This window comes from Equus quagga, chromosome 18 (assembly GCF_021613505.1).
Source record: "Equus quagga isolate Etosha38 chromosome 18, UCLA_HA_Equagga_1.0, whole genome shotgun sequence".
Taxonomy (NCBI): Eukaryota; Metazoa; Chordata; class Mammalia; order Perissodactyla; family Equidae; genus Equus; species Equus quagga.
This window is the reverse complement of record NC_060284.1, coordinates 34,357,590-34,382,961: the sequence shown is the minus strand read 5'-3', so window position 1 is coordinate 34,382,961 and position 25,372 is coordinate 34,357,590. Positions and strand designations below refer to the sequence as shown.

The window sequence follows — 25,372 nt, the reverse complement described above, 5'->3', positions numbered from 1 at the left end:
CACTAGCCCCAACACCTTCCTTCGTCTTTCTGAAGATATTTAAGCTGGCAGCTTGGCCATTCTACAAAGTTACCCAATTTTCCTGGGTTTCTCCCATCTATACACGTTATAAAGCTTTGTTTGATTTTCTCGTGTTATTCTGTCTCATGTCAATTTAACTGGTAGCCCAGCCAGAAGGACCTAGAATGGGTAGAGGAATTCTCTTCCTCCTCTACAAGTCCAATTTATTAATTTTTCTCTTTTCTGCATCATGCTTTTGGTGTTGCACCTAAGAAAAAGAAATCTTTGCCTAAAGAAGGTCACAAATACTTTCTCCTATGTTTTCTTCTGGAAGTTTTATTGTTTTAGGATTTCCATTTGACTCAGGAACCAGCCTAAGGAGACAAGGCCATCTGCAAGTCTCTGGGCCTAACAAGATAAGGCCCTAACAAGATTGGCCCTAACCAAGTGGCAGGCTAGGAGAATCAGCTAGAGGCCACCAACATCCACATTCCACAGCTTCTGGACTTTCCTGGACTTATGTATGCACCCTAGCACCCAGGAGTCCCCTGAAGTTGACCCAAGCCCCCCATGAGCATAGTAAAAATCACACCCAGGGGTGGAGAGCTAGCATGCTAATGATACAAGCATCACATGTAGTAGCATGTTATATGACAACGCAGGCACAAGCACAACTCCACATCTACATGCCATGACAAAGCACTCCTCCCCAGCCTTTGCCTAATAAGAACCCCACAACCCTGCTCCCTAACGAGCTGGTCACATGCCCCTTTCCTTTCTGCACTGGCTCCCTTGTGTCTCTCCTGCACACAAGCTAATAAACTTTTACTCTTCTACTCTCATTTGTTGTCTCTCTTGATTTCCATCCTAGGGGACAGTAAGAACCCAATGTACTGGTAACACATTTACATCTATGATCCACTTTGAGTTAATTTCTGTTTATGGTGTGAGGAATGGATATGATGAGAGTGGATAGAATCAATCATAAACAGTGTTTAGAATAAGAAGTGCAAAGAGTGACGGAACCTGGGAAGAAAACTTAAGGCCAAGGCTTAAGGAAGCTGAGTTGGGCAAAAAAGACACGAGGCACTGTCGGAAAAGCACCAGGAACATTCTGAATAATCAACACTGTCTAAGATACGCAATGAAAAATGTCTTTTTAACTTGTTTGAGGTCATTAGCGACCTTACAAACAGCATTTTCAGTCAAAACAAACCATTTTGACGTTGGGACTACATCTAACCAACCACTTTACAAGAATTCCCCCTGTGGTAGTAACTGGGACGAGGTCTGAAATCCCTGAGCATCCTTAAAGGTCACTTCTCTAGGCACAAAAGGGTCTGGGCTTCCCGACACTGAAGATGACGGAGGCAGATTCCAGTTACGTCCCTTGGGGCACTCCAAAATGAGGTTTTGGAGACAAACCCGAGGAATCACTGCCCCGCTGGGAAATCAAAACCACAATCATTGCCGGCTTTGCCAAACTGACACCTCACAGGGGAGGCAGCTGGTTACAACTGAATGAAAAGGCGAGGATGGAAATCTGTGCACTTGGGTAACCCGGGGGCAAAGCAGAGAAGTCCCTCCCAGCCGCCACCCCCTCGTGTGTCTGGAGGAAGAGAGGCGCAGGGCAGAGGGCTCCGCGGCCCAACCTCGTGTCTGGCTCCTCCCGGGTGAAGAGCTCCTGCACTTACCCAGTCCCAGGATGGAGATGTTTAAGCCACTGGCTAAGGGCATCGTGGGCCCGACTCGTCCTTCCCCAAAGGGCACGCGAGGGGCACTGGACGTACTTCCCCGGGCCAAGTGACCTTTCGCCTCCCCACCCTAGCAGCCTGCTGGGTACCACAAGTTGAGCCGGAACCGGGTCTCCCCCGCGCAGGAGCTGGCTTGCCCATCCCCTCCAGCTAGTCGTAAAGTGCAGTAAAGGCGCCGGCGTTTTGCGGCACCGTAGGTGAGGTCGGCGGCGTGGATCCTCGCTCGGCTCAAGTCTGCCGATTCGGCAGCTGCTTCTGCAGAGAGGCGGTGGTTAAGAATTTGGGGGGGAAAGGTGCCCAACTAAGTTTCTCTCAGCGGGTAATTGTCTGCTGTTAGCTAACAAGAGAGGTCGCAGGTAGGGTTGTTTAAAAATACTTCTTCCAATCTTATTTAATGAGAAACGTGAAGTAGGATTCTCGAATCTTGTGACGTGCCATCCCTCCTCGTGCTGTTTGGGTTTTCATCTTCACTAGATTTTAGGCGTCCTCGGTGTAGCTGACATTTGGTTTTCTTGTTCACTTCGTCCTGCAGCCTCCCTTCCCCTGGATTTTGAAATGCTTTACCTGATCGGCTTGGGCCTGGGAGATGCCAAGGACATCACAGTCAAGGGCCTGGAAATTGTAAGACGCTGCAAACGAGTGTATCTGGAAGCCTATACCTCGATCCTGACTGTAGGGAAGGAAGTCCTGGTAGGTGCTTAAGGTTCTCCAGCCTTCTGGGAAGAAAGCTGTCTAACAGCTGATTTTCATTTCACTAAGCTGAACCGAATTTTCAGGTCTACTTGTTTAAGCCCTTTGTTTAAAACACACCCCCTGCTCATTAAGGATCAGAGGAGTACAAGAATGGAAATCATACATCAGCCAAGTGACTTGGAAAATGAAAGGGTGCTTCGTCTTACTTTACAAGTCTAATTTTGTGGCTTTCTCCGGTCAATAGGAAAGGAAAGTTATTTTACACTCCTGGGGATAGTTATCAAAATCTCTTATTTTGTAAGATAGCCAAGAAATCCTTTCTGAGTTGAATGCTAATGAGGTGGGGACCCACAGCCTTAATGAGTTGGTTATATATTAAGAAACTAAGCTGAAAGCATCCCCCTTTGAAGTGTTTCCATAGGGAATGCTAATCGCCTTTCTGTCTGTATCATATGCAGAGAGATCTTACCTTTTAAATAGACATCTCCCAGTAAGGCTTATAGCCGTACACTTGTTTATATTGAGTGAATCTGGGACTTAGTAACCATAGGATTTGTTAGTGTATCATACATTTAGCTGACTCATTAAAATTGTGGAGGAGGGGTCAAATTAAGGGCTCAGTAAATTTTAGAGGAGGGATCAAATTCAGGTTCATTGTCACACTCCAAGTAGAATGTACGTTAAGATGAAAAGATTGATGGGCATGTTGTAGGAGGAGGGAAAGGATTTTAGAATTGTCTGGTTTATTAAGTCTCCCACACAAAAAGGTGACCTAGAGAATTTCAGATCTTCTGACCTATCAGATTTGCAACCCAGAGAGTTCTGAAGGTCTCAAAGTTACTTTAAAATCTTAAAGAAGAAGTTAAGGATTGCTGCTTTAGTCGGCCATGCACTGAAATAAAAGTTGTGTCTAATGGCCAGCTTTGATGTGGCTCCAGTTTATTAAGATGGAAACAGAATATCGAAACTCAAGATGATAGAAAGATTCCTCTCTAATTAGTGGTCAGGGACAACTAGAATGAACTTAAAATCTTCTAAAAGAATATAGACAAATAACCCATCAGTTTTATAGAATTACGTGTCAGAGCATGGCATAGAGGAAAGTTTGGACCTGGTTTTTAAGTCTTTGCTCTTTTGCATATTAACATATGACTTTGGACAAGTCCTTTAAATTTAGTTTCTTACTGTGTAAAATGAGGAGAAAAATCCCTACCTTACAGGTTCTTTTCAAAGAGCCTGGCACAGAAGTGTTCAGAGATAGTAGTTGTTAATAGACATGTTTCCAAACTTCTCTAAACCTCAGTTTCTTCATTTGTTATGTGGAGATAATAACCAATTGGAGTGTCATGAAGGGTTTTATTAAGATGATATATTTGAATGTGCTTTGTAAATTTAAGGGCTAGCTAAATGTTAATTTTGGTTGCTGTAATTTTTGGTGTTAATTTTTTCCCAAAAACGTACTTGTAGAGTTTTACTTACAGAGAAGATCTGGGGCTGGGCCCAACGTCACCCACAGGTAAATTGTGTGTACTTTGTTAAGGTGCTAGACTATCTGTTCCTCCACGGTAATGAGCAGTAATAGAACTTACTATGCCATGTTTTAAATGCTTTACATGGACTATTACTCGATAATTACTGTTCACATTTTACAGGCACAGAGGAACTTGCCCAAGGTCATACAGATAGCAAGTGATAGAGCCACAATATGAGCCAAGGCTGTCCTGAGTTGAGATCAGCCACCCTTGACCTTTGTACCATACTGTGTCTCTTTATTCTTATGGATAGATAATTGCGTCACAAAGTATGACTTCAGAGAACAACTACAGAGAAGTTGGGATTCAACCAGAATGGTCAATCCCAGATCCCTCCCTGTCACAAAATTCCATTGGTCTGTTGTCCATGACCACCTCCAGGCCCTCAGTTCATGTTCTTCCCTGAGCACCTTGCCGTACAACATCAGCCACCTTAAATGAATCATTTCTGGAATAAAGGTATAAATAAATAAATTTATGCCTTATATTGTCCGGTAAAATCTCAGAGCCACTTTCTCTTCAACCACTTCCTTTCTTCTTTTCATTTCTACCTTTTTCTTTTTTAAACAAGTTATTATTTTTTTTGTTGTTGAGGAAGGTTAGCCCTGAGCTAAAATCTGCTGCCAGTCCTCCTCTTTTTGCTGAGGAAGACTGGCCCTGAGCTAACATCCACGCCCATCTTCCTCTGCTTTATATGTGGGATGCCTGCCACAGCATGGCTTGATATGTGGTGTGTAGGTCTGCACATGGGATCTGAACCAGCAAACTCTGGGCTGCCAAAGTGGAGCATGCAAACTTAACCACTATACCACTGGGGCAGACCTAAACAAATTAATTTTTTAAAATTCTTGATGTGCTCGCACTTAGGTGTACAATCTGGTCTCCATAACTAAATAATTATTACTGTGAAAAAAAAAATTGGAAAATTCTTTTTTCTATAGTGAACATAACACTTTTTTAATCAGTAATCACACAGTATAATATTTTGTAAAAGGCACACATGGATTTTGCTGAAGAAATCTGAAATTTATCTGTTCTTACATGGAAAGCTATTATTTTCAAATTGCCAAACAGGTAGTAGTATTTGTATGTTCTCTATTGTTTAGAGGTTAATTAAAATGGAGACAGTGAATCCAGGAAAGAGTTTTAGTTTTGGTATATACAAGATGAATTTCTTTAGGCACTTTCTTGGATAAATTATTTTATATGCATATTTGATAGAATGCACCTGTGTGCATTGTCCAACGAGTTATACACTATGATCTTTGCTCTCAAGTCGTTTGTGAGTCATCTACATATACCCAGGAAAACCTAAATAATAATGGAAGATTTAAATAACAATTCATGACAGCAGCGGAAAGGAGAAGCTAAACTTATGTTACTGGAAAGAACTTAGATGATCTTACTTGAGCCAACAGTCTTGCTTTCACCAACTAAGTGGTATAAGCTGTCTCAAATGTTAAATAATCACTAGTTTTTAATTGTAATGGAATACATGTAAGAGAGAAGATCATTTCAGTCTGTGGTGGTCAGGGAAGACTATGGAATAGATGGAATTTGAGCTATGTTTTAAAATAACACATCCCAATCATTTTGTTTCTTTTGTTTGAATCATGGTCCAAATAGAAAATGGTAATGTTTGTACAGCTCTGCAGGGTAATTAGAGGAAGCTGCTCATGGCCAAAGGGGACCTGGGGCTCCAGCTACCCTGCAGAAAGCACAGGAGATCACTAATCTCTGCCTGTGTATCCCCATTTGTAGTACATGTCAAGGTTTGGAATCAACCGAGGTTCTGTGACCTTGAGCAGTCACTTTGCTTTTCTATGCTCTTTTTCTTATACGTAAAACAGGGATAAAAATAGTACCTATCTCATAGATTGTGGTAAAGATTATATGAATTCATATGCATAAATTCTTAGAATGGTGTCTGACCACAGAGTAAGCCTATTTTAAGTGTATTATTACAAGTCTTGTTATTATAGATAAGATTTGATAAGGGAAAGAAAAAGAGTTATTATAGATAAGATTGAGTAAGGGAGAGAGAAAGGGCATTCTTTACTGATCAAAAGCATGGAGGAGAAAAAGCACAAGTATTTGCTGCATTTATTCTTGGGCATCACTGAAATAACTTTCATCTTCTCCCAGTGTATCTCTTCCTTCCTTTGTCTTCCTAACCTGCTTTACCTGGATGGCGTCTCGCTCTGTTTCCTTGTCCTCTTATCGAACTGCTGTGGATTGAGTGGAGGGACAGAAGAGGACAGTAAAGGACTTCACACTGAAAAAAAGGAGGCCGTCCTCTATGACCTTTATTAACTTCCTATTTGTCCTCACCCTGAATCTGAATCTGCCCTCCCTTCAGTCTTAGAAAATGATTTGTAAGATGAGATTCTCTTCCTGTTCAAGACTAACTCCATCTACGTGGGTTTTTTTCAAACCTCTTTCTCTCCCTTCCTCTCAAACCTTACTCCCATCAGTTGTTCTTTTTTCTTTATGTTCCATCTATTTTAACATCATTCTCCCCTTAGCCTGAAACTATACTCAAATACTATCCATTCTGAAAACTCTTATCTTTTAAACCTCATCCTCATAGTTATTATTCTCTTTCTATCTCTTCTTTTTCCAAAGCTGTTTGAAAAAGCAGTATACTCTTATTGTTCCCCACTTCCATTCCTGTCTCACACTCCTGTGGGCTGACTTCCTTGTCTCTGAAATATTTCTCTCTTTGTTGAACAATTATTTAGCAGTCGAGAAGCCCAAAGGGCAGTTTTGAGTTTTTTTTTTTTTGAGGAAGATTAGCCCTGAGCTAACATCTGCCGCCGATCCTCCTCTTTTCGCTGAGGAAGACTGGCCCTGAGCTAACATCCCTGCCCATCTTTTTCTATTTTATATGTGGGATGCCTACCACAGCATGGGTTGCCAAGTGGTGCCATGTCCACGCCTGGGATCCGAACCAGTGAACCCCAGGCCATCGAAGCGGAATGTGCGAACTTAACCTCTGTGCCACCAGGCCGGCCCAAGTTTTGAATTCTTAACCTGTTTTATTTCTTTTGACATAGTTTGCCTCCTCCTTGAAATTGGCTTTCAAGGCATGACTCTCTCTTGGTTTTATTCCTACTTTTCCATTTTTCTCAGTCCACTTTGTAAGCACATTTCTCCATTCCTTCTTTGAATGTTAGTAGGTTTGGTTTTTTTTAAAGATTTTGTTCTCTCATTTGTTTCCATATACTTCTTTGAGCCTCTACTCTTACTTTTTGACTAGGTAATACATTAAATTGTTTGAAATTAAAAAGATACTAAGAGGCATACACTTGGAGATTTCTGTCCCAGTTCCGCTTCCTGGAGGCAAATCAAGGCAATCATTACTAATGTCTTGTGTATCCTTCTAGAAATACACAAAGGTAATTTTAACTTTTAGTTCTTACCCCGTCCCCTATATACAAAATCTGCCAACTTAAAGCCAAGAATGAATTTTGAGTTTTACCTTCATTTTCATGAATGGAGATTAGGGCTGAGATTGTATAAGGCTAATCAATCATTGGATGCTATATAATGTAAATTTAAAATCGTTTGTTAGATGGTACTACTTTTTTTTTATTTTTCTCTCCTGATCCGGACTAGGTTTGATGCTCCTATAGCGCATATAACGCAGTGGTTAACTCCCCACTAGACGTGATGCTCCACAGGGCAGGGGCCATGTATGTCTCATTCACCACTGTTTCCCACCGTCAAGCATAGAGCTTGGCATGGAGACTGTGCACAAGAAATATTTCTCAAGTGAGTGAGTGAATGAATAATTAAATGAGTGGGTAAATTTAAAATAATATAATGCCAGTCTCTTACTGGTTTTGCTCTCTTTTCCCTTTTTAAACAGCATTTTTCAGGAGGATCAGCTATTTGATTATATTGGGGTGTTTGTGTGTGTTTGTTTCTCTTAAAAGGAGCTTTTTTTATAAACATTCTGTTGTCTCAATTCTATAATAAAATGTTTCTTAAGGTAAGTGATAAATATGGAGTGATACATGATAGAAGTCTTGAGAAGAGAGTGGGGTTTTGTCTTGTCGTTAAATCACTTATCAAATATCATTTAGGATTATTGCTAGCATTAAGCTGGTAGCATGTGTCTTGCTTATCTTTAAGAAATGTGAAAAGTCCGGAAAAAACTATTATTTCCTTCGGTTTTCAGTAATCATATGTGTTTCTCTTATATAAGTGAATATAAATGTTCTGCAACTATTAAGTTTTCTGGATTCATAAAATTAAAGGAAGGTATATAAAAACAATGATTAAGAAAAAATACATGGTAAAAGTGAAAATAAAGAGAACATTTTTCGTCTATAAAAATGCCATTGTCATTTGACTTGTGATATAATCCTTATGACTCAAACAAACTTAGTATGTAAGAAATAGTATTGTCTATCGGTGCATCCACTTGTACTGTATTTGAATTACATATTGCTTTGTCGGAAATCAGTTATGAGATTCATGATTTTGTATAATAGCTTGTAACTACTACCACGTGGCCGCTGGCACACTACTAACTCACTCTTACACGCCGTGCTCCGGTTAAGGTCAGCCTCCTAGGTTTGTTCTCTAGAGTTGAACTTCAGGAGATTAATTCACAAAGCAGTTGTATAGCGACTTCCTATATATTTAGAATCCTTTTCTTTTCCCTGCAACTTTGTCTTTTTTAGCAGGAACTAGGAAATACAGTTTTATATTAGTCTTTCCTGCAATTATATAGGAATGTTGGCTGGTTCTGTAAACAACTAAATCTTAATTTTCTATTATTTCTCATTGACGTTACCTTTTATTTTAGCCAGGGTCCCTTAGATTTTCCTATGGATAATTTAGTGAAACTTAAACTACCATGTATGTTTGTAATTATTGTTTAATGTATTCTGTATTACTATGTTTGTGCAGTAAGGCTCATGCATACTTGTTCTCTCTTCATCCTACAATGTTCTGCCTGGTTTATTAGACCCAAATTTAGAGGTAAATTTAAAATGCAAAAAGCCTCAGATGTTAGAAGGTCTACCTCCTCTTGGGATATTAAGATAGCCCCAAAGACAGAGTTTAATTGCAACATGATATAGAGTGTTAGCTTATTGATGAATTGTATTCAATGATCTGTGTTTGGATAGTTGCCAAGAGTTGCACCAGCCCCAGACAAAGGTTGTTTTGTGTGTATGTTTTGAAATGATCACCTACTGTTTCATTTTATGTTGGACTTAAATCTATAGGAAGAGTTTTATGGAAGAAAATTGATTCTTGCTGATAGAGAAGAAGTGGAACAAGAAGCAGATGCTATCTTAAAGGATGCTGATATCAGTGATGTCGCATTCCTTGTGGTTGGTGATCCATTTGGGTAAGTCAAAGCAGACATTTTGAATTTTGATTTATTTACTCTTTTGTTTAATAAGAATTATTCTATTACATTTAAAACCTTTTACCTGCCAGGTCCTGATAAGAGACTCTGTTTCCCTAGATTCTGTCTAAAATTTCGTACTTTAAACATTCATTATCTTTACATTAATGAAGAAAATCTGCTTAGTAAGGATGTCATCATATGTATCACTTACATTGGTTATCAAGTGTCAACTCTAAAAGTTTGTATCATTTCTGCTGTTCTTTTAGAAGGTCACTTAGGGCATCAAATGACTTAACTAGTACATCATTATTAAAATAAGTATGTTGGATTATCAAGAGTGGTACCTGCCATTTGGTTTGCAGGTAATTGCAAGCATCTTCTGCTTGCTTTGTCCTAGGCTTTTTTTCTTCTTTTTTAATCATCTAATATTTAGCAATACTGCTGTCACTTTACTTGCCTCAAATTTATCATTTATCAAGCCTCAGATTTCAATTTCTTATATCCATTGGGAGCTCTGTTCTTCCCCATTAATAAAAAGATGGGTTTCTACTTGTCTAGTCAAGCATCATCAATCTCTAATGTCAAGCTAAACAGAAGAATTCTTTGTCTCCAGCTGGTGACCCAAGATTTATGTCACAGATTTAAGGAACATAAGGACAATTAAATCACTATGAGCCCACCACCAAGGATATTTTTCAAAAGAATGGAGTTATATGTGCATGTGTCTGTCAAAAAGAAAGTAATTTGTATCAGTATGAGGTGCCAGAGATTGTGTATCATTATTATACTTGGTTGCAAACGACATTGGATAATCATACATTTTAAAATATTTAAATAGTTTGTTTTAGCCTCTGACATTGTTTTCTGTAAAAGTATGATTTCCTCCAAATTATCAGTACCTGTCTTCCTTTTTTAGCCAAAAAATAGTAAAATAAAATGAGGGTAATGAAAAATCCTGTATATAAAATGTCTTGGAACTCCTGTAGTGTCTTCTCATTATCACACTGATTTCTGCCCAAATCCCGTGTTTTATATATGCCTTCTGAACTCACCAAGCTTCTCAACTTGATGGTACCACAATTCTAATGGTCACCTCGACGAATAATCTCAGAGTCACTTTTGACTTTCATGGCATCCAGTCACTGACAAAGTTTGGTAAACCAGTGTACTCAAAGTGAGGTTTGTGAACTGGTGCCAGCCCACAAATTTTCTAGTCGAGGAGGAGATGATTACAGAAATTGAGAGTAAGCGTTTAGAAACTTTTATAGTAATTTTAAAAAGTAATTTTATCTCTGGTGAATCTAGTAATAAAAACTTGGAGCTTATATTTTGTATTATTTTATATTTTATTTTTCTAATAGTTAATTTTTATTGCATTTTGAAAAACTATTTTTCCATGACAATTTAGAACTTAAAAAAATACTGGCCTGTGTCCACAGTTAGTTTGATAAGCACTGCTGTTGACTTATTTTACCCAGTTTTTTATGTCATTTCTTTCCTTTCCACTCTGGCTACCACTATTCTACCTAATCCAAACTCTTATTATCGTACACCCTGGCTTAACATAGTGGCCTTTTGCCTGGTCTGGTTATAGACTCTTAATTCATTACCTAGGCTGTGGTCGAATTCCAATTTGTAAAACCACATTGGAAGTCTTACCTGGGCTCAAAATGAGAACATGGTTAGTTCCATCTTTGGCTAGACATGAAAAATACCGTCCAGCCTGCCCTCCTACTGATGTTCTGCCATTCTTGTACTGAAACCCACACTCATGCCAACCAGTTTGCGCTTCCCCAATCATGCTTTTCTCACCATCACACATTTGTTCAAACTATTTTCTTCATCTGTAATGCCCTTTGCCCTATTTCTGACTGTCAGAAGCCTACCCATCTTTCAAAGCCCAACTCAAACATCACATTCTCTATGCTGTAGTCCCTAATTACCCCTACCCAAAGTTATATCTCTTCCTAACTGCTGACATATCATATTAGTTTTCATGTATTACCTCACAATGTATTTCTTATATGTATATCTACTCTTTAGATTTGCAGGCTGTCCTTCACATTTTTATCTCCTGCCTTTCCTTCACAATAGTTAGTATATAGTACTAACTAGTATATAGTGGACAACAATTAAATATTAATTGAAAGTGTTGTTGAATAGTTTGCCTGAGGTCACAACAAAGGAAGACCAGGCATATCTCAGACTGACATTTATCCATTCGGTACCTTTTGAACATATCTCATGACAGGCACTCCTACGTGCTGGAGATATATATATTAGATGATGATAAAACAGGTTTATGGTTTAGTAGGGAAGGCCTACAGCAATTGAAGAAAAAATAATAAATTTTAAATTTTGATAGGCCTTAAAGGAAAAAAAATAGGGACTAACAGGGATAGACTTATTTATGCAGAGTCATATGGCAAACCCGTTTTGTGGAAGTGATATTCAAGCAAGTATCTGAAAACTAAAAGGAATAGCAGGAAGGAAGAACATTCTAAACAGAGGGAACCATAAGACTATTCAAGGAATGGAAAGGCCCCAGCAGCAAGAGCGTAGTGAGTGAGACAGAGGGACGTGAGGAGGAGGTAAAGAGGTGGGCAGGAGCCAGGCCTGGTAAGGCCTTGGAGGGAGGAGGGATTTTGTTTAAAGTGCAGTGGTAAACCTTTGGAGGATTTTAAGTTGGAAAGAGTCACAATCTTACATTTTTTTTCAAAAATTTTTTATTTTCCCTTTTTTTCCCCAAAGCCCCCTGGTACATAGTTGTGTATTTTTTTTAGTTGTGGGTCCTTCTAGTTGTGGCATGTGGAACGCCACCTCAGCGTGGCCTGATGAGTGGTGCCATGTCCGAGTCTAGGATCCAAACCAGTGAAACCCCGGGCTGCCGCAGTGGAGCACACAAACTCAACCATTCAGCCACAGGGCCGGCCCCTGATTGACATTCTTAAAAGATCACTCTAAATGCTTGGGTGAATGGACTTTAGGGAGACCAGGGTGGCTCTGGTGGAAGAGAGAAAAAGACAAACTTAAAAATATTTAGAAAGAAGAATGCCAGGATGCATATAGTAGATGAGAAAAAGGAAAGAAGTCTTCCAGGATTCTGTCTTTAGTAACTGAGTAGTTGATGGTGCCTCTCCTTGAAATGATGAAAATCAGTAGGAAAAAGGACTGGGAGAGGGGCTGGCCCCATGGCCGAGTGGTCAAGTTCTGTGTGCTCTGCTTAGGTGGCCCTGGGTTCTCAGGTTTGGATCCCAGGCATGGACCTACTCCACTCCTCAGCCATGCTGTGGAGGCATCCCCCATACAAAGTAGAGGAAGATGGACACAGACGTTAGCTAAGCGACAATTTTCCTCAAGCAAAAAAAAGAGGAAGATTGGCAACAGATGTTAGCTCAGGGCAAATCTTCCTCACCAAAAAAAAAGGACTGAGGGAAACAAGAATTGGTGTTGATTCTGGAAACATTATAAGTTTGAGGTGTCATGTAGGCAATTTGATATCTACTAGTGGAGCTCAAGGGAGGGGTTATCCTGAATCTATGGCTTTTGAAGTCATCAATATATAGATGATATTTAAAGCCACAAGAATGGGTGGAGTTACTTCACGAAAGAACAAGAACAAGAGAAGAGGACCTAGAATCAATCCCTAGGAAACTTTGGCATTTCATGGTCTATCAAGAGCCAGAGAAGGAGAAAAACCAAGAAAGTGTGTTGTCACAGAAGCCAAAAAAAGAGAATGTTTCAAAAAGGAAAGAGTGGGGGCTGGCCCCGTGGCCGAGTGGTTAAGTTCACGCGCTCTGCTGCAGGCAGCCCAGTGTTTCGTTGGTTCGAATCCTGGGCGCGGACATGACACTGCTCATCAAGCCACGCTGAGGCAGCATCCCACATGCCACAACTAGAAGGACCCACAACGAAGAAAATACAACTATGTACCAGGGGGGCTTTGGGGAGAAAAAGGAAAAAAATAAAATCTTTAAAAAAAAAAAAAGGAAAGAGTGGTCAGCCTTGATAACTGCTGAAAGATTGAGTAGGAAATGAGGATAGAAAAGTGTGTGTAAATTTAAAGGCATGGTGTTTGGAGCTAATCAGTTGTGACTTTATGGAGGAGTTGGTACTTGGGCTGGGACTGTGTGGGGTTCAGTAAGTGGAGATTGTGGGGTGGTCCTGGGGGTGCGATTGGGAGGTAGATGGGAGAATTCACTGTAAATGAAAAAGACTGAGACCCAAAGAAAGAGCCTTTATGCTTCTCAGAATCCTTCAGGGACTTTTCATGGCCTTTAATCTTTTAATAGTCTATCTGCTTTTTCCTTTGGCTACTCATCTTTTTGACTACGCTACAGCCAAGTTGTACACGTAGGCCATTTCATAAGTGGTTTGCAATGTTCGTCCTCTATGTCTTTGCTTATGCTCTTTCCTTAAAACAGACTGTTCCTCCCACTTTCTATTTAATAAAATGGTAGACTCTTGAAGACCCAGTTCAGGTGCCACCTCTTAATGAATTCTCCCTTACTTTATTCAAGACTAAGTACTTTTTTTTTTTTAACTCCTAGACAGTTAAGTTTCGCTATGTCAGTGAGTAATCATGTATAACTTTGTATTCAGATTTATGTAATATTTACTATACTATAGTTATTTTTCATTTTCACACTGAATCACTGTTGGGATATAGTAGTTGAAGACAAGATGGTAGGCAATGTGTAAATTTTCATTGAAGAATTAGAATTTGAGAGAACTAATTGAGATAAACCAGTAAGGCAGTACAGAAGGCAACAAGACACTGAAATTCTTCCTTATATATGACCCCCAAAAATGTCCTTTCTTTAATTTTAATCCTCTTTCTACTCACTTGAATAAAAAATTTAAAAAGAAGGGAAAATTGTTCGGTCAATCTCACATTCTTTTTTCTAGTATTTTTAAAATTGTGGCGAACTATATATAACATAAAATGTACCATTTTAACCATTTTTAAGTGTATGGTGCAGTGGCATTAAGTACTTTCATATTGTCGTGCACCCATCACCACCATCTCCAGCAATCTTAGATGCTTGAAGAAGGCAATTGAAATCAGTTCAGTCAGTTAATGTAGTTCTCATCTTTGCCTTTTTATCCAGGTTATTGAAGGGAATATAGAAGTTAATCACATAAAGAATGTAAATGACTAAAAAAAAATACTACATCAGTAGATCTGACTCAGTCATGTGAGAGATGAGTCTTAAGTTTTTTATCCCCATAAGGAGCAGTTGAACAGGGTCATCATTAAACAGATTCTTTCTAAAGATGGTTCTGTTTTTATTCCAGTCTGTATTTTAATATACTCTGGAACTACAGATATTTTGTAATAAATGAACACATAATTTTTTATCCTTATGTTGTGTGCCCTTTCCTTTATGACAAACACACATACAAAAATGTACCTTTATTCACCTGTCTTCTGTGTGCCCAACTTGGGTCATTTGATTGCTTCTATTCCATGTAATTAATGCATTCCAAGAGTGCTTGTCATCTAGTGACTATTGGATAAACATCAGCATTAGTATCATTAGTCCATTTTTTTCTCCAATATAAATAAAGCTGCCGTGTACAGATTAATGTATATGATCCTTTTCCCTCCTCTCACTTTACTCATCCCCACATTTTGGATTGTTTTCTAATGGTAGATTCTCCGAAACAGGTTTATAATACCAAAAAACTCAAAAGTTTTGGACATGGACATTTTCAAGCATATAATGTCAATTTACTTTTCAAAAGGATTTTACCAATTTATAATGAGAATATCAGTTTAACCATTTCATTGCAAATAGTTAATTTTCAGATCATTAGCCATACCTCTGTCAAATGTGGTGGTACTATATCTGCAAACTAATGTTATTATAAAATAAAATTTTGAATAAACATACCAAGTCTTATACATTCAAATAGGTCACCATTATGTACTTTATTTTTTTGACTCCATTGATCAAAACATTCTTGAATCTCCTCTTTTGAAATTGCCTTCAGAGCAATTCCAAGTAACAACTATGTTATTAAGAAAAGTTTGTAAGGTTTTATGGGCACGTGGCTCAATCCAAAATCGTGTGTGTGTGTGTATGTATACGTGATTTTGGATAGAACCGCGTGCCTAGAAATAGTAATACATTTGTTTTTACACACACATACTTTCCTAGTCACAATAATGAAGCATTTTCATGAGCTACAAACTGGAAGGAATGTTCAGTATAAGGGCATAAGCCCGTGTTTCAAATTATCTTTTTCTTTTCCATGAAGCAATATAATCTAGGTAATCGTGATAATAAAATACCAATTTTATCACAGTTTTTCATAGTAGAAACCCGAGGAGCTTATTTAATCACATTTATGGCAGTTTCACAAAATGAAATCACTTTGCCAGGTCATAAAATCTTCATAGTACACCAACCACATCTGGTCATTTTAAATGAACTTGTATCAAAGAGACATATAATTTTAAACCAGGTTTTTTTTCCTGCTCATCTATTTAAATAACTCACCAAGTAACTAATTCAGTTTTCTTTAATCTTAGTGTTAAGTAGTGAGATTCTTTTGAAGGTGATATTAAAAACATTTTTTACAACTGGCATTCATATTATTTTTTAAAAGCTTACTCTAAATCAAATTAATGATTGTTTTTCATATTAGTTTTTATTTTATGTGTGTGATTAAAAGCAGGTTTCCCTGGTGGGCATTTGTTCATCTGTTTCTGACTGCCTCATGGGGTGAAAGCCCTTGATCTTCCTACTTGGTATGCATTGACCAGTTGTCAGCTTCTGCTTGTTTGTATGTAGCTCCTCAAACATGCTAATGTTGCATTCCCCAGTAGGGCCTGGAGTTCTCATCAAGGGGGGAAAAGGCCTTTAATAATGCAGTTCTAAACTGATGTGGGCTTACATTTCACAATATCCATGTTTATATTTACATATATTCTTTCTCTACCCAAATCTGTTTAATTACAATAATTAGATTTATGTCAAAAAAGGAAAGGCAACAGGCAGAATATGCATATATATACACATACTAATTATACACAGTCACCAGACTGAAAACAGTTATAAATGACTGCTAGACTAATGTAAAATCCAACTAGGATTATTTCCGATAGAACACTAACATAAAGACAGAGATTGACAGGCTATGAAAATGTTCTGTGTATTCTGCCTTGTTGTATTTCAAAATACAAAAACAAAGCCTTCAAAATAGAGCAGAAATCAAGGAGTGGGTCTAGTGGTGCCATAATTTAGAACTCAGGAGCAGTAATTTTAAGAGGTTTTTTCTTTTTGGTAGGGGAAGATTCACCCTAAGCTAATATCTGTTGCCAATCTTCCTCCTTTTTTCTTCCCTTTCCCCCCTCAAAGCCCCAGAACATAGTTGTTTATAGTTCTAAGTTCTTCAGGGTGGTTCTTTGTGAGCCACCGCCACAGCATGGCTACTGATATACAAGTGGTGTGGTTCTGTGCCCAGGTACCAAGCCCAGGCCACCAAAGCAGAATGCACAGAACTTTAACCACTAGGCCATCAGGGCTGGCTCAAGAATTTTTTAAAGGGACCCTAAGATCAAAAAGTTTGAGAATTGCTATTCAAGAGCATGGTCTCTGAGCTTATACAGTATTCCACAGGTGGCTTTTGCAGGTATTAATAAGATGAAAAGAGCAAGTAAAACTTCTCTTTGTTTCTGTAGCTGCCAAGGCTGCTTTAAGAATATTACAGGTGCAGTTCAGTGTTGTGAAGGGCATGTGTAGACTTACACTTTTCTTGCCGGAAAGCCCAGGTGAAAGCCTTATGCAGGCGTGCAGCAGTATTTGAGGAAAAGCCATCCCCTTGACCCTTTGATGGACTTCAGCTCATGAAATCTTATAGCTTTACTGTCTTACAAAGTCATTGTTGGTTACTTTAATCCAACCTGATCTTTTCTTACTACAGGGCTACAACACACAGCGATCTTATTCTGAGAGCAACAAAACTGGGAATCCCTTATCGGGTTATTCACAATGCTTCCATAATGAATGCTGTAGGCTGCTGTGGTTTACAGGTAATACTATGCAGGATGTTTTTTTAAATGGTGCTTAGCAAAAATTTTTTGTTTTTCTACAAATTGCAAGTAGATTTTATTATATTTCATGAATTATAAGACATTATTATTTTATACTACATCACTGTGTACTGTTTTATAATACTAAATTTTTTTTATACTAAGTTTTCTTGTAACTTAGATTTTTTCCCACTAGTTGGAATAGGCTATTGATATTTAGCTAGAGAAAGATTTTAATCTTATATCCAACTTGTGCATACAAAAAAGGAAATATAACATAATTAAATTGGTTAAATATTCCTGAAACCTTTTTTCATTCTTCCAAATAGCTTATTCTGCATTGCTGAGGCCCACGTTTTTCACTCAGTATTGTTTTCTGTGGCATCAAGAGCCTTGTGATGCAGCATTTCTTAAAATAATTTATAATAGGGCCAAAAGTCACTGATACGAGGCTTTTAAGGCAGCTTTGCAGTTTTTGATGTGTCAAGTCAGTTGTTTTAATCCAAGACTCTTGGTTCTGAGGGGTTAAAATAGTGCTTCATAACCGTTTCCAAGATTTTCTTCCAAACTGCTGGCATTCATTTTCCAAGTTTGATATTTGTGTTCTGATGTTCACACATATATAATCCATGACAACTATGATTGCTTCTGGCCAACCGTGGTTTTAAGACCTCATTGATTCTTAAGGCACGTTCATATCAGATATATTGTAACAGGAAAAAAAATGTGTATCTTAGAATCTATGAAATAAGATATTCTCTAATATATTTTCCTAGACTGCATAATTTAAAATAGCTATTTACATTATCATTGTATGCATGGCACGCTTAAATTTTAAAATAAGTGTATAGATATATTTCACAATGCAAAAAGTTTGGCAAAGTCCGCTTCCTTATAATAGCTGGTGTTTTTTTTTTTACTATTTGGATTCTCATTTATGGAAAAAATGATAACCTATACCAGTGGTTCTCAAACTTTAGTATTCATCAGAATCACCTGGAGAGCTTGTCAAAGAAATTGCCTGGCATTCCCCTTAGATTTTCTGATACTGTAGCTCTAGGGTGGGGATCTGAGAATTTGCATTTCCAACATTCTCAGGTGATGCTGATTCTGGTATAGGTACCACACTTGGAGAACCACCAACCTAGACAGATAAAAAATTTCTTACAAAGTTAACGAACAGTACTATCTTTTTTTTTAGCATAGCAGCATTGGAAAAGAAATATGCTTGCGAAATGTAAATGTAGAACAAGTTACCTCGTCATGCTCTCCTGATCAGTTTTTAAAAAGGGGAATGGGCACCACTTTAGACAGGCATTCTGTCAAAGAGCTTTCCCGTGAGTTCAAAAAGAGCCTTTGAGTTATTGAACAGAAGTGCTGTTTGGGTGCTGTGACAGACTTGAACAGTTTATGCTTTCCAACATCTTTACCTTCGGTTAAAGAGTAGTAGCATGAAATTCCCAACCTAGAAATGGGTGCAAATTTTTTTAAACTGTCTGTTTATCAGCCCCTTTTCAGCTATTTTATTGTTTTTGTTTTATTCTAAAGCAGCATAGGGAATTCAGAATCAGCCATTGAATTTTTTTCATGAACTTTTTAGTTTATTAACTGAGAGAAGACTCTTGATTATCAATAAAAATGAAAGTAAGTAGTTGCGTAGAGTAACACTTCTGCACACACATACACACACACACAGCCAGTGATAGGCCTTCTCTTAAAGGCTATAAAATACAATTCCTTACCACAAACCCGATATTCTTTTAACGAAAATTTTCCTTGTTAAATGAAAAGTATATTAGAGGCTGCCAAGTTAGACACTGTTAAGAGGAATAGTGATCCATTTATTCAACAAATACTGTTTACCTACTTATTGTTGGTGTACTCAGTGCCTTTGAATACAGTGATAACCTGACCAAAAAGGTCTGTGTTCTCAAAGAGTATGCATTCTAGTAGGAGGGAGAGGCAATAAGAAGTAAAAAAATAAATTTCAGGTAGTGGTAAGTATAAGAACTTCAAGTAGACTGATAGGTTAGAGAGTCACTACTCTAGTTGGGTGGTCAGGAGAGGTCTCTAAGGTGGTAACATTTAAGATTAGATATGAATCAAGAAGGGATTAGCATATTCCAGTCAGAGGGAGCAGTTCATACAAAGACCCTAAAAGTGGAAATGAGCATGGTTTGTTAAAGGAACCAAAGACAGGCTTTTTGGAGAGTATCAGGCAAGGGGAAGGGTAATCTGAGGTCAGATAGGTGAGTAGGGCCGGCTCACTAGACTCCTAATCCAACGTCAGGAGTTTGGATTTTATTCTAAGTGATATGGACTGCCTTTAGACGGGTTTAAGCAGTGCAAATACTTGATCTGATAAATGTTTTTAAAAGATATCTCTAGCTAGTGTGTGGAGATTGAATTATTACCAGGCAAGATGGGAAGTCAGGAAATCAATTAGGAGGCTGTTTTAGTCCTTAGAGGAGATATGACAGGAGCTTGGACTGCATGGAGGGGTGGAGTGTAAGAGAAGATCAAAAGAAGTAGACTTATAGGTGTAGTGTCTATTGAGAGAATTGAGATTTAGGGAGATGTGAAGAGCCATTTCTGCCTTGCTGATCGTCCTAGGAGAGGCAGTAGACTGTATATGCTACTAGATTCTTTCCCACCATCTTCACTAGCACACTTACTGTGGTCCTTACCCCCAAGGACTTGTCTATGGGGCTGGACCCTTCTCTCCCCATTGCTCAGTTGGTTTCTACTTTGGTTGGTTATATTAACTTGTCATTTCTAGAGCACTTGCCTCCTGTCCTAGGTTCGAACCCTCTGTCAGTCTTCCTCTGCTTTCAGGACCATTATTAATCTAGAATTGATTATGTAGAAAAGTATGATTAGGTTTATCTTTCTCCCAGACCATTGAAGGCATGGATGCTGCCCTGAATTTTCATCTTTTGTCTTGTGAAGAATAGGTAGTCTTCAAATAAATATTTAGCACGTGTATATATATATTTCTTTTAAAGATTGGCACCTGAGCTAACATCTGTTGCCAATCTCCTTTTTTTCCTCCTTCTTCTCCCCAAAGCCCCCCAGTACATAGTTGTATATTCTAGTTGTAGGTCCTAGTTCTGCTATGTGGGACACTGCCTCAGCATGGCCTGATGAGCAGTGCCATGTCCGCACCCAGGATACGAACCAGTGAAACCCTGGGCCGCCAAAGCAGAGCGTGCAAACTTAACCAATTCGCCACAGGGCTGCCACCAAGCATATGTATATCAAGTGAAAGAAGTGAGTCACAGAAGACACATGTTTTATGATTCCATTTGTATGAAATGTCCAGTAAAAGCAAATCTATAGAGACAGAAAATACTTAGTGCCTGGCTGGGGCTAGGGGTAAGAAGAAGGATTAGCTCCAAATGGACATAAGGGATCTGATTGGAGTGATAAATATTTTCTAAAACTGGATGTGGTGATGGTTGCACAACTTGGTAAATTTACTAAAAATCATTGAATGTACACTTGAAATGGGTGAATATTTATATAAATTATACCTCAATTAAGTGTTTTAAAAAATGAATTACACAAAGTTTGCTAGATGAACAAGAAGATGAAAGACAGAGGGAAATGTACAGCTAAAGAAGAGAGTCACGGAAGCACTTTGGGGAATCTGCAATGTATTACAGAAACACACACACAAATGAATGCATATGTACATACCACAGAAACCTTGGCTCTCTAGGGATTAGTTAACATAAGACTTAATGTATATGTGGGGTAAAAATTGACTATAAATTTGGTGGAATTGGTAAAGGAAAAATATAGTGGAAAAGGTTTAAAGTTTTACTGCAAATTGAAAGGTCTTGGTTTTACTTTTTGCTCAGGCAGTAACTAAGGAGTCATCTCGCTTCTCTGGATCTTGGGTTTCTTAACTACAAGCGGATGAAGTAGGGACAGGAGGAATGTTAGACAAGAGCAGTGGTTTTCAAACTGCCCCGTGTTTTATGAAGATGCTTTAGAGATTCTGCAGATAACGAAGTAATTGACGCCAAACAACAAAGAGTAAATCCCCAAGACGGCCAATCATTATTAACTCTGTTGATGTTTTATTTAAGAACTCATTTGGAAAAGAGATTTGGCAGTGAAAAAATGAAGAATACTAAACTCGATAAGCTCTAATATGCTTTAGATTTGGAATCTAAAAAGCTGGCCTGTTTTCAGTTGTAGGGAAAGGTTACCTTGACCAAGATGTATTAGATACACAAATTTTCATTCAGTAAATGTTAAGAGTTTTCAGAATTAAAACAGTAGTTATAAAAATATATACGTAAAAATCATGTTATTTGAAATTCCTAAGTAACAGATATTTGTAACACTTAAATATTACTTGTATTTTGAAGATTTTTCTCAAAGAAGAGTCCATTTTTTTGTTTAGGGCCAGGCAAGTTGGTTGTATTTAGACATTCCTGATAATGAAAAATCAGAGATTTTTCTCAAAACACAAAAAACATTAGAAACAAATTCCTTCTTTTCTTGAATTTTTCAAGTTAAGTGTTTAGCAAATTAATCATATAGAATCAGAATTGCTTTCATTGACCGTTGCTTCTGCTTTAGAAGACCCATTTTTAAAAATAACTCTTTTGCTTGATAATAAAGGACATACATACTCATAGAAAATTAGGAAAATACAGTAAGTATAAAGACAAAAATAAAAGGATTCATAATCCCACCACCTGGAGGTAACCACAGTTACCATTCTGGTCTATTTTCTTTCAGTCTTTTTATTCAACACTTACTGTGTATACATTCTCCTGATTCAGACAGGCCAAATAAAAGAAGAAAGTACAAATCCTAAAACACTTTCTTTATGTGATATTTATCGTTTATTGCTAATCATTTATGTGGTGGAATGTATTCATTCTTTGGTAAGAATTTGGTGACTAAAATGGTTTAGAGACATTTTGAAGGACAATAAATGAGACAATTCAATGACACCAAGTAGCAATGATTTTTGTGTTATCAATTGTGGCTGACTTCAGGGAAAAGATTGTATAATTTTCTCATCATTATGAAATGCTTCCACTTTCTCTGGCTGTTGCATAAGCAGCCTTGACTATTGCCATATGTTCCTCTGTTTATATAATACATTTCTACTTTGAAAAAAATGCATATTACTTTCAAAAAGTAACAACTCATTTCCTTCCTTTTTTCATAAAACAACACTCATTGTAATAATCAGCGTTGTTGACCTTGTACTAGTTCTCACTGTTAATTTTCAGAAGCATTAAATTGGTTTCAGTGTTGTCTAGGGACTAATGTAGAAATGATAAAGCCCAACATAGTACGAAGAAAACTTAAACTAGGTAGTAAGGATATCAGAGCTCTACACTGCCTTAGAAGAACTCATCTGATAAGTTCTTGATTCTTTTAGTCACTTTGGAATTGTGTTTGACCACATGCTAAATCATGGGCATATTAAATTTTTTTTTTTTCCTTTTGAGGAAGATTAGCCCTGAGCTAACTGCTGCCAATTCTCCTCTTTTCCCTGAGGAAGACTGGCCCTGAGCTAACATCCATGCCCATCTTTCTCTACTTTATGTGTGGGATGCCTGCCCCAGCATGGCGTGCCAAGCAGTGCCATGTGCACACCCGGGATCCAAACCGGTGAACCCCAGGCTGCTGAAGCAGAACATGCGAACTTAACCACTGTGCCACCAGGCTGGCCCTTATAGTTTTCTTTTTAAATTGTATATCTGATTGTGCCACTCTTCTACTCAATCCTGGTAAATCCCATCCTATGCAGAATGTTCAGTTACTTGTATATGTTTATGTGTTAACCATATTATAAAGTCCTTGATTTACTCATCTTCACATCTTCTGTGGTACTTTATTTCATTGCCATGCGTATTATCAATGTACAACAAATATTAGCTGACTTAAATTGTTTATTTACTTATTCTCCCCCACCCCAAGATGGATCTTGTCTTTGAAATTATATGCCTTAAATTGTAATTCTTTCATTTAATTCATATGTGGGTTCTCTCATTTGTGTGTTAGAATATAAATCTTGTAGCTCTTCTGTCTACATTGTCATTCAATTTTATATACCTAATGTGTGGTCATATCCATAATCTTTCTTAGTGTCAGCAAAAATCAGTGTTACATCAGTATTAAGGAAAATGCATGTGAGGATTAAAAACACAACAACAACTCCAAGACTGGCATTATGTATAGAAGAGAAAACTAGTATCTTGATTATGTGGTTTTGTGGTGCGGTTTTTGGCTCAGCTATCTTTTACCTCACAGATTTAACTGTTCCCATTTAGGCTATGCGTGTGTCAGAGATACATGTGGGGCTTAATAGAGTTCTTAGCAAGTTAGATTTTCTAATTTTTCCATATGCAGAGAAGATATTTTTTAACTTAAAAATCATAAAATATTTTTCTTTGACTATAAAATAACAGAAGCATTAAAGCCTAATTATAAAGTGTAATTTACAAAGCATCTATGCTTTTGAAAGGAAAGAAATATTGGTAGCAATGAAATGAGCTAGAAGACTAATAAGGTCATTCAGGCAGGTGATGTTGAGGGCTCAAACTAAGGTAGTGGGAAAAACAATGAATAGTCAGTTTCTGGGTAAATTATAAAGCTGAAATTGATAGGAATTGGCACATGGTAAGATGTCAAGAATTAGAGATACTTGTTAGAAGCAAGTCAGGCGGTATCTATTTCTAGATAATTGCTTAATGCCGTCCTAAATATTGCCCAAGATTTCCTACTTCTCTTACTTTGTTCATGCCGTCTCATTCTTCCGCCATGTTCAACTTCCCCAGTCTAAATCTTCTCCATCCTTCAAGGTCCAGCTTATGTCTTCTCTCTTCAGAAGTTACCTTCAGGTGCTCTCTATGTGGGAGAAGTGCTGAACTCTTATAATATAGTCTATATCTCATTTTTCATTTACTACCTAATATTTGTCTTTCTTGTGCATCTTCTCACTCCAATTAGACAATGCCCTATATATAATTAAATGGGTGGTTTTAAGTTGAGATTTTGTTTGTCTTCCATAGATCAAAACTTGATCCAATATCAAGTTAAACTGTTTTCTCTATAACTTATTTTAGATCAAAACAAAAATAGGCCTGTATTTGCCTACTATTTTTAGAAAACAGCCCTTTTTGTAGTTGTTAAATTTAGATTTGCATCAATAATGTTTTGGGGAAAAATGATCACAGCACAAAGGCTTGTATTTGTAAGACGGTAAGCGCTTAGGCTGCTGCAACCTCAGTTCTCGTCACTGTATGATTTTGCTGCAGTGTATTTTTATAGTTTACTGTAAGTCCTTCAATTGTGAAACACAAAGTACTGGTCCTTCTGTTCTTTGAGGTACTGACATCTAAATGGTGAAACCATTTGCATAATGTTCCAGAAGTCATTGAAGAAGTTTACACCGCAACCATGTGAATGGTGACAGTCTGTAAATCAGGGTCCTGGAAAGCAGTGCTTATGTGAGGTTTTCTTTAATCCCCCAAATTAAATTCACAGATGCTTTTACACAGTGTTTATATGTGACTAGCATCTCAATTCTCTTTTAAATGATCTTTCCCTTTCTTTTTAAATGAAGAATTTACCTCCATGACTATATTTCTATGATTCTTAAAATATTGAAGACCCATTTAAAGTATTTATATATGATTGCATATATGATTTTCTTTAATAGTTTTCCCTTAAAGTTTTTTATAGAGTAATACTAATATTTCAGAATCTGATCAGAGATGCCAAAAATGCTTTTTAGAATATAAACAGTTGAACTTGTTAGAATTAAATCATAAGCATAGTTTAGAATATTTGGTAGTATTTTCGAGCTCACTCCAGTAAAGAAAGCAGTTGGGTTGTGACAGGACACAGCATTTTAGAACATCTTCATATCATCATTATAAACATCATTGTTATTATATCATCACATCCTTAACATTTATTGAGGCTTTACTATGTGCAAGGCACTAGG

The 25,372-nt window shown here is 37.6% G+C and overlaps 1 protein-coding gene across 4 annotated transcripts in view; it reads left to right on the top strand.

The window, feature by feature from the left end:
- Positions 1–1,964: 1,964 nt before the first annotated feature.
- The window catches only part of DPH5 (diphthamide biosynthesis 5), a 35,895-nt gene continuing 12,487 nt past the window's right edge, over positions 1,965–25,372 (top strand). For 2 of the 4 annotated variants that reach the window (XM_046645755.1, XM_046645758.1), the window contains exons 1-4: positions 1,965–2,110; positions 2,287–2,444; positions 9,220–9,344; positions 17,280–17,388. In XM_046645755.1, the coding sequence (XP_046501711.1) occupies positions 2,310–2,444; positions 9,220–9,344; positions 17,280–17,388 (369 nt within the window). In that variant the 5' untranslated portion in view covers positions 1,965–2,110; positions 2,287–2,309. The remainder of the gene's footprint in view (positions 2,111–2,286; positions 2,445–9,219; positions 9,345–17,279; positions 17,389–25,372) is intronic. The other 2 variants (XM_046645756.1, XM_046645757.1) reach the window with 2 other exon arrangements.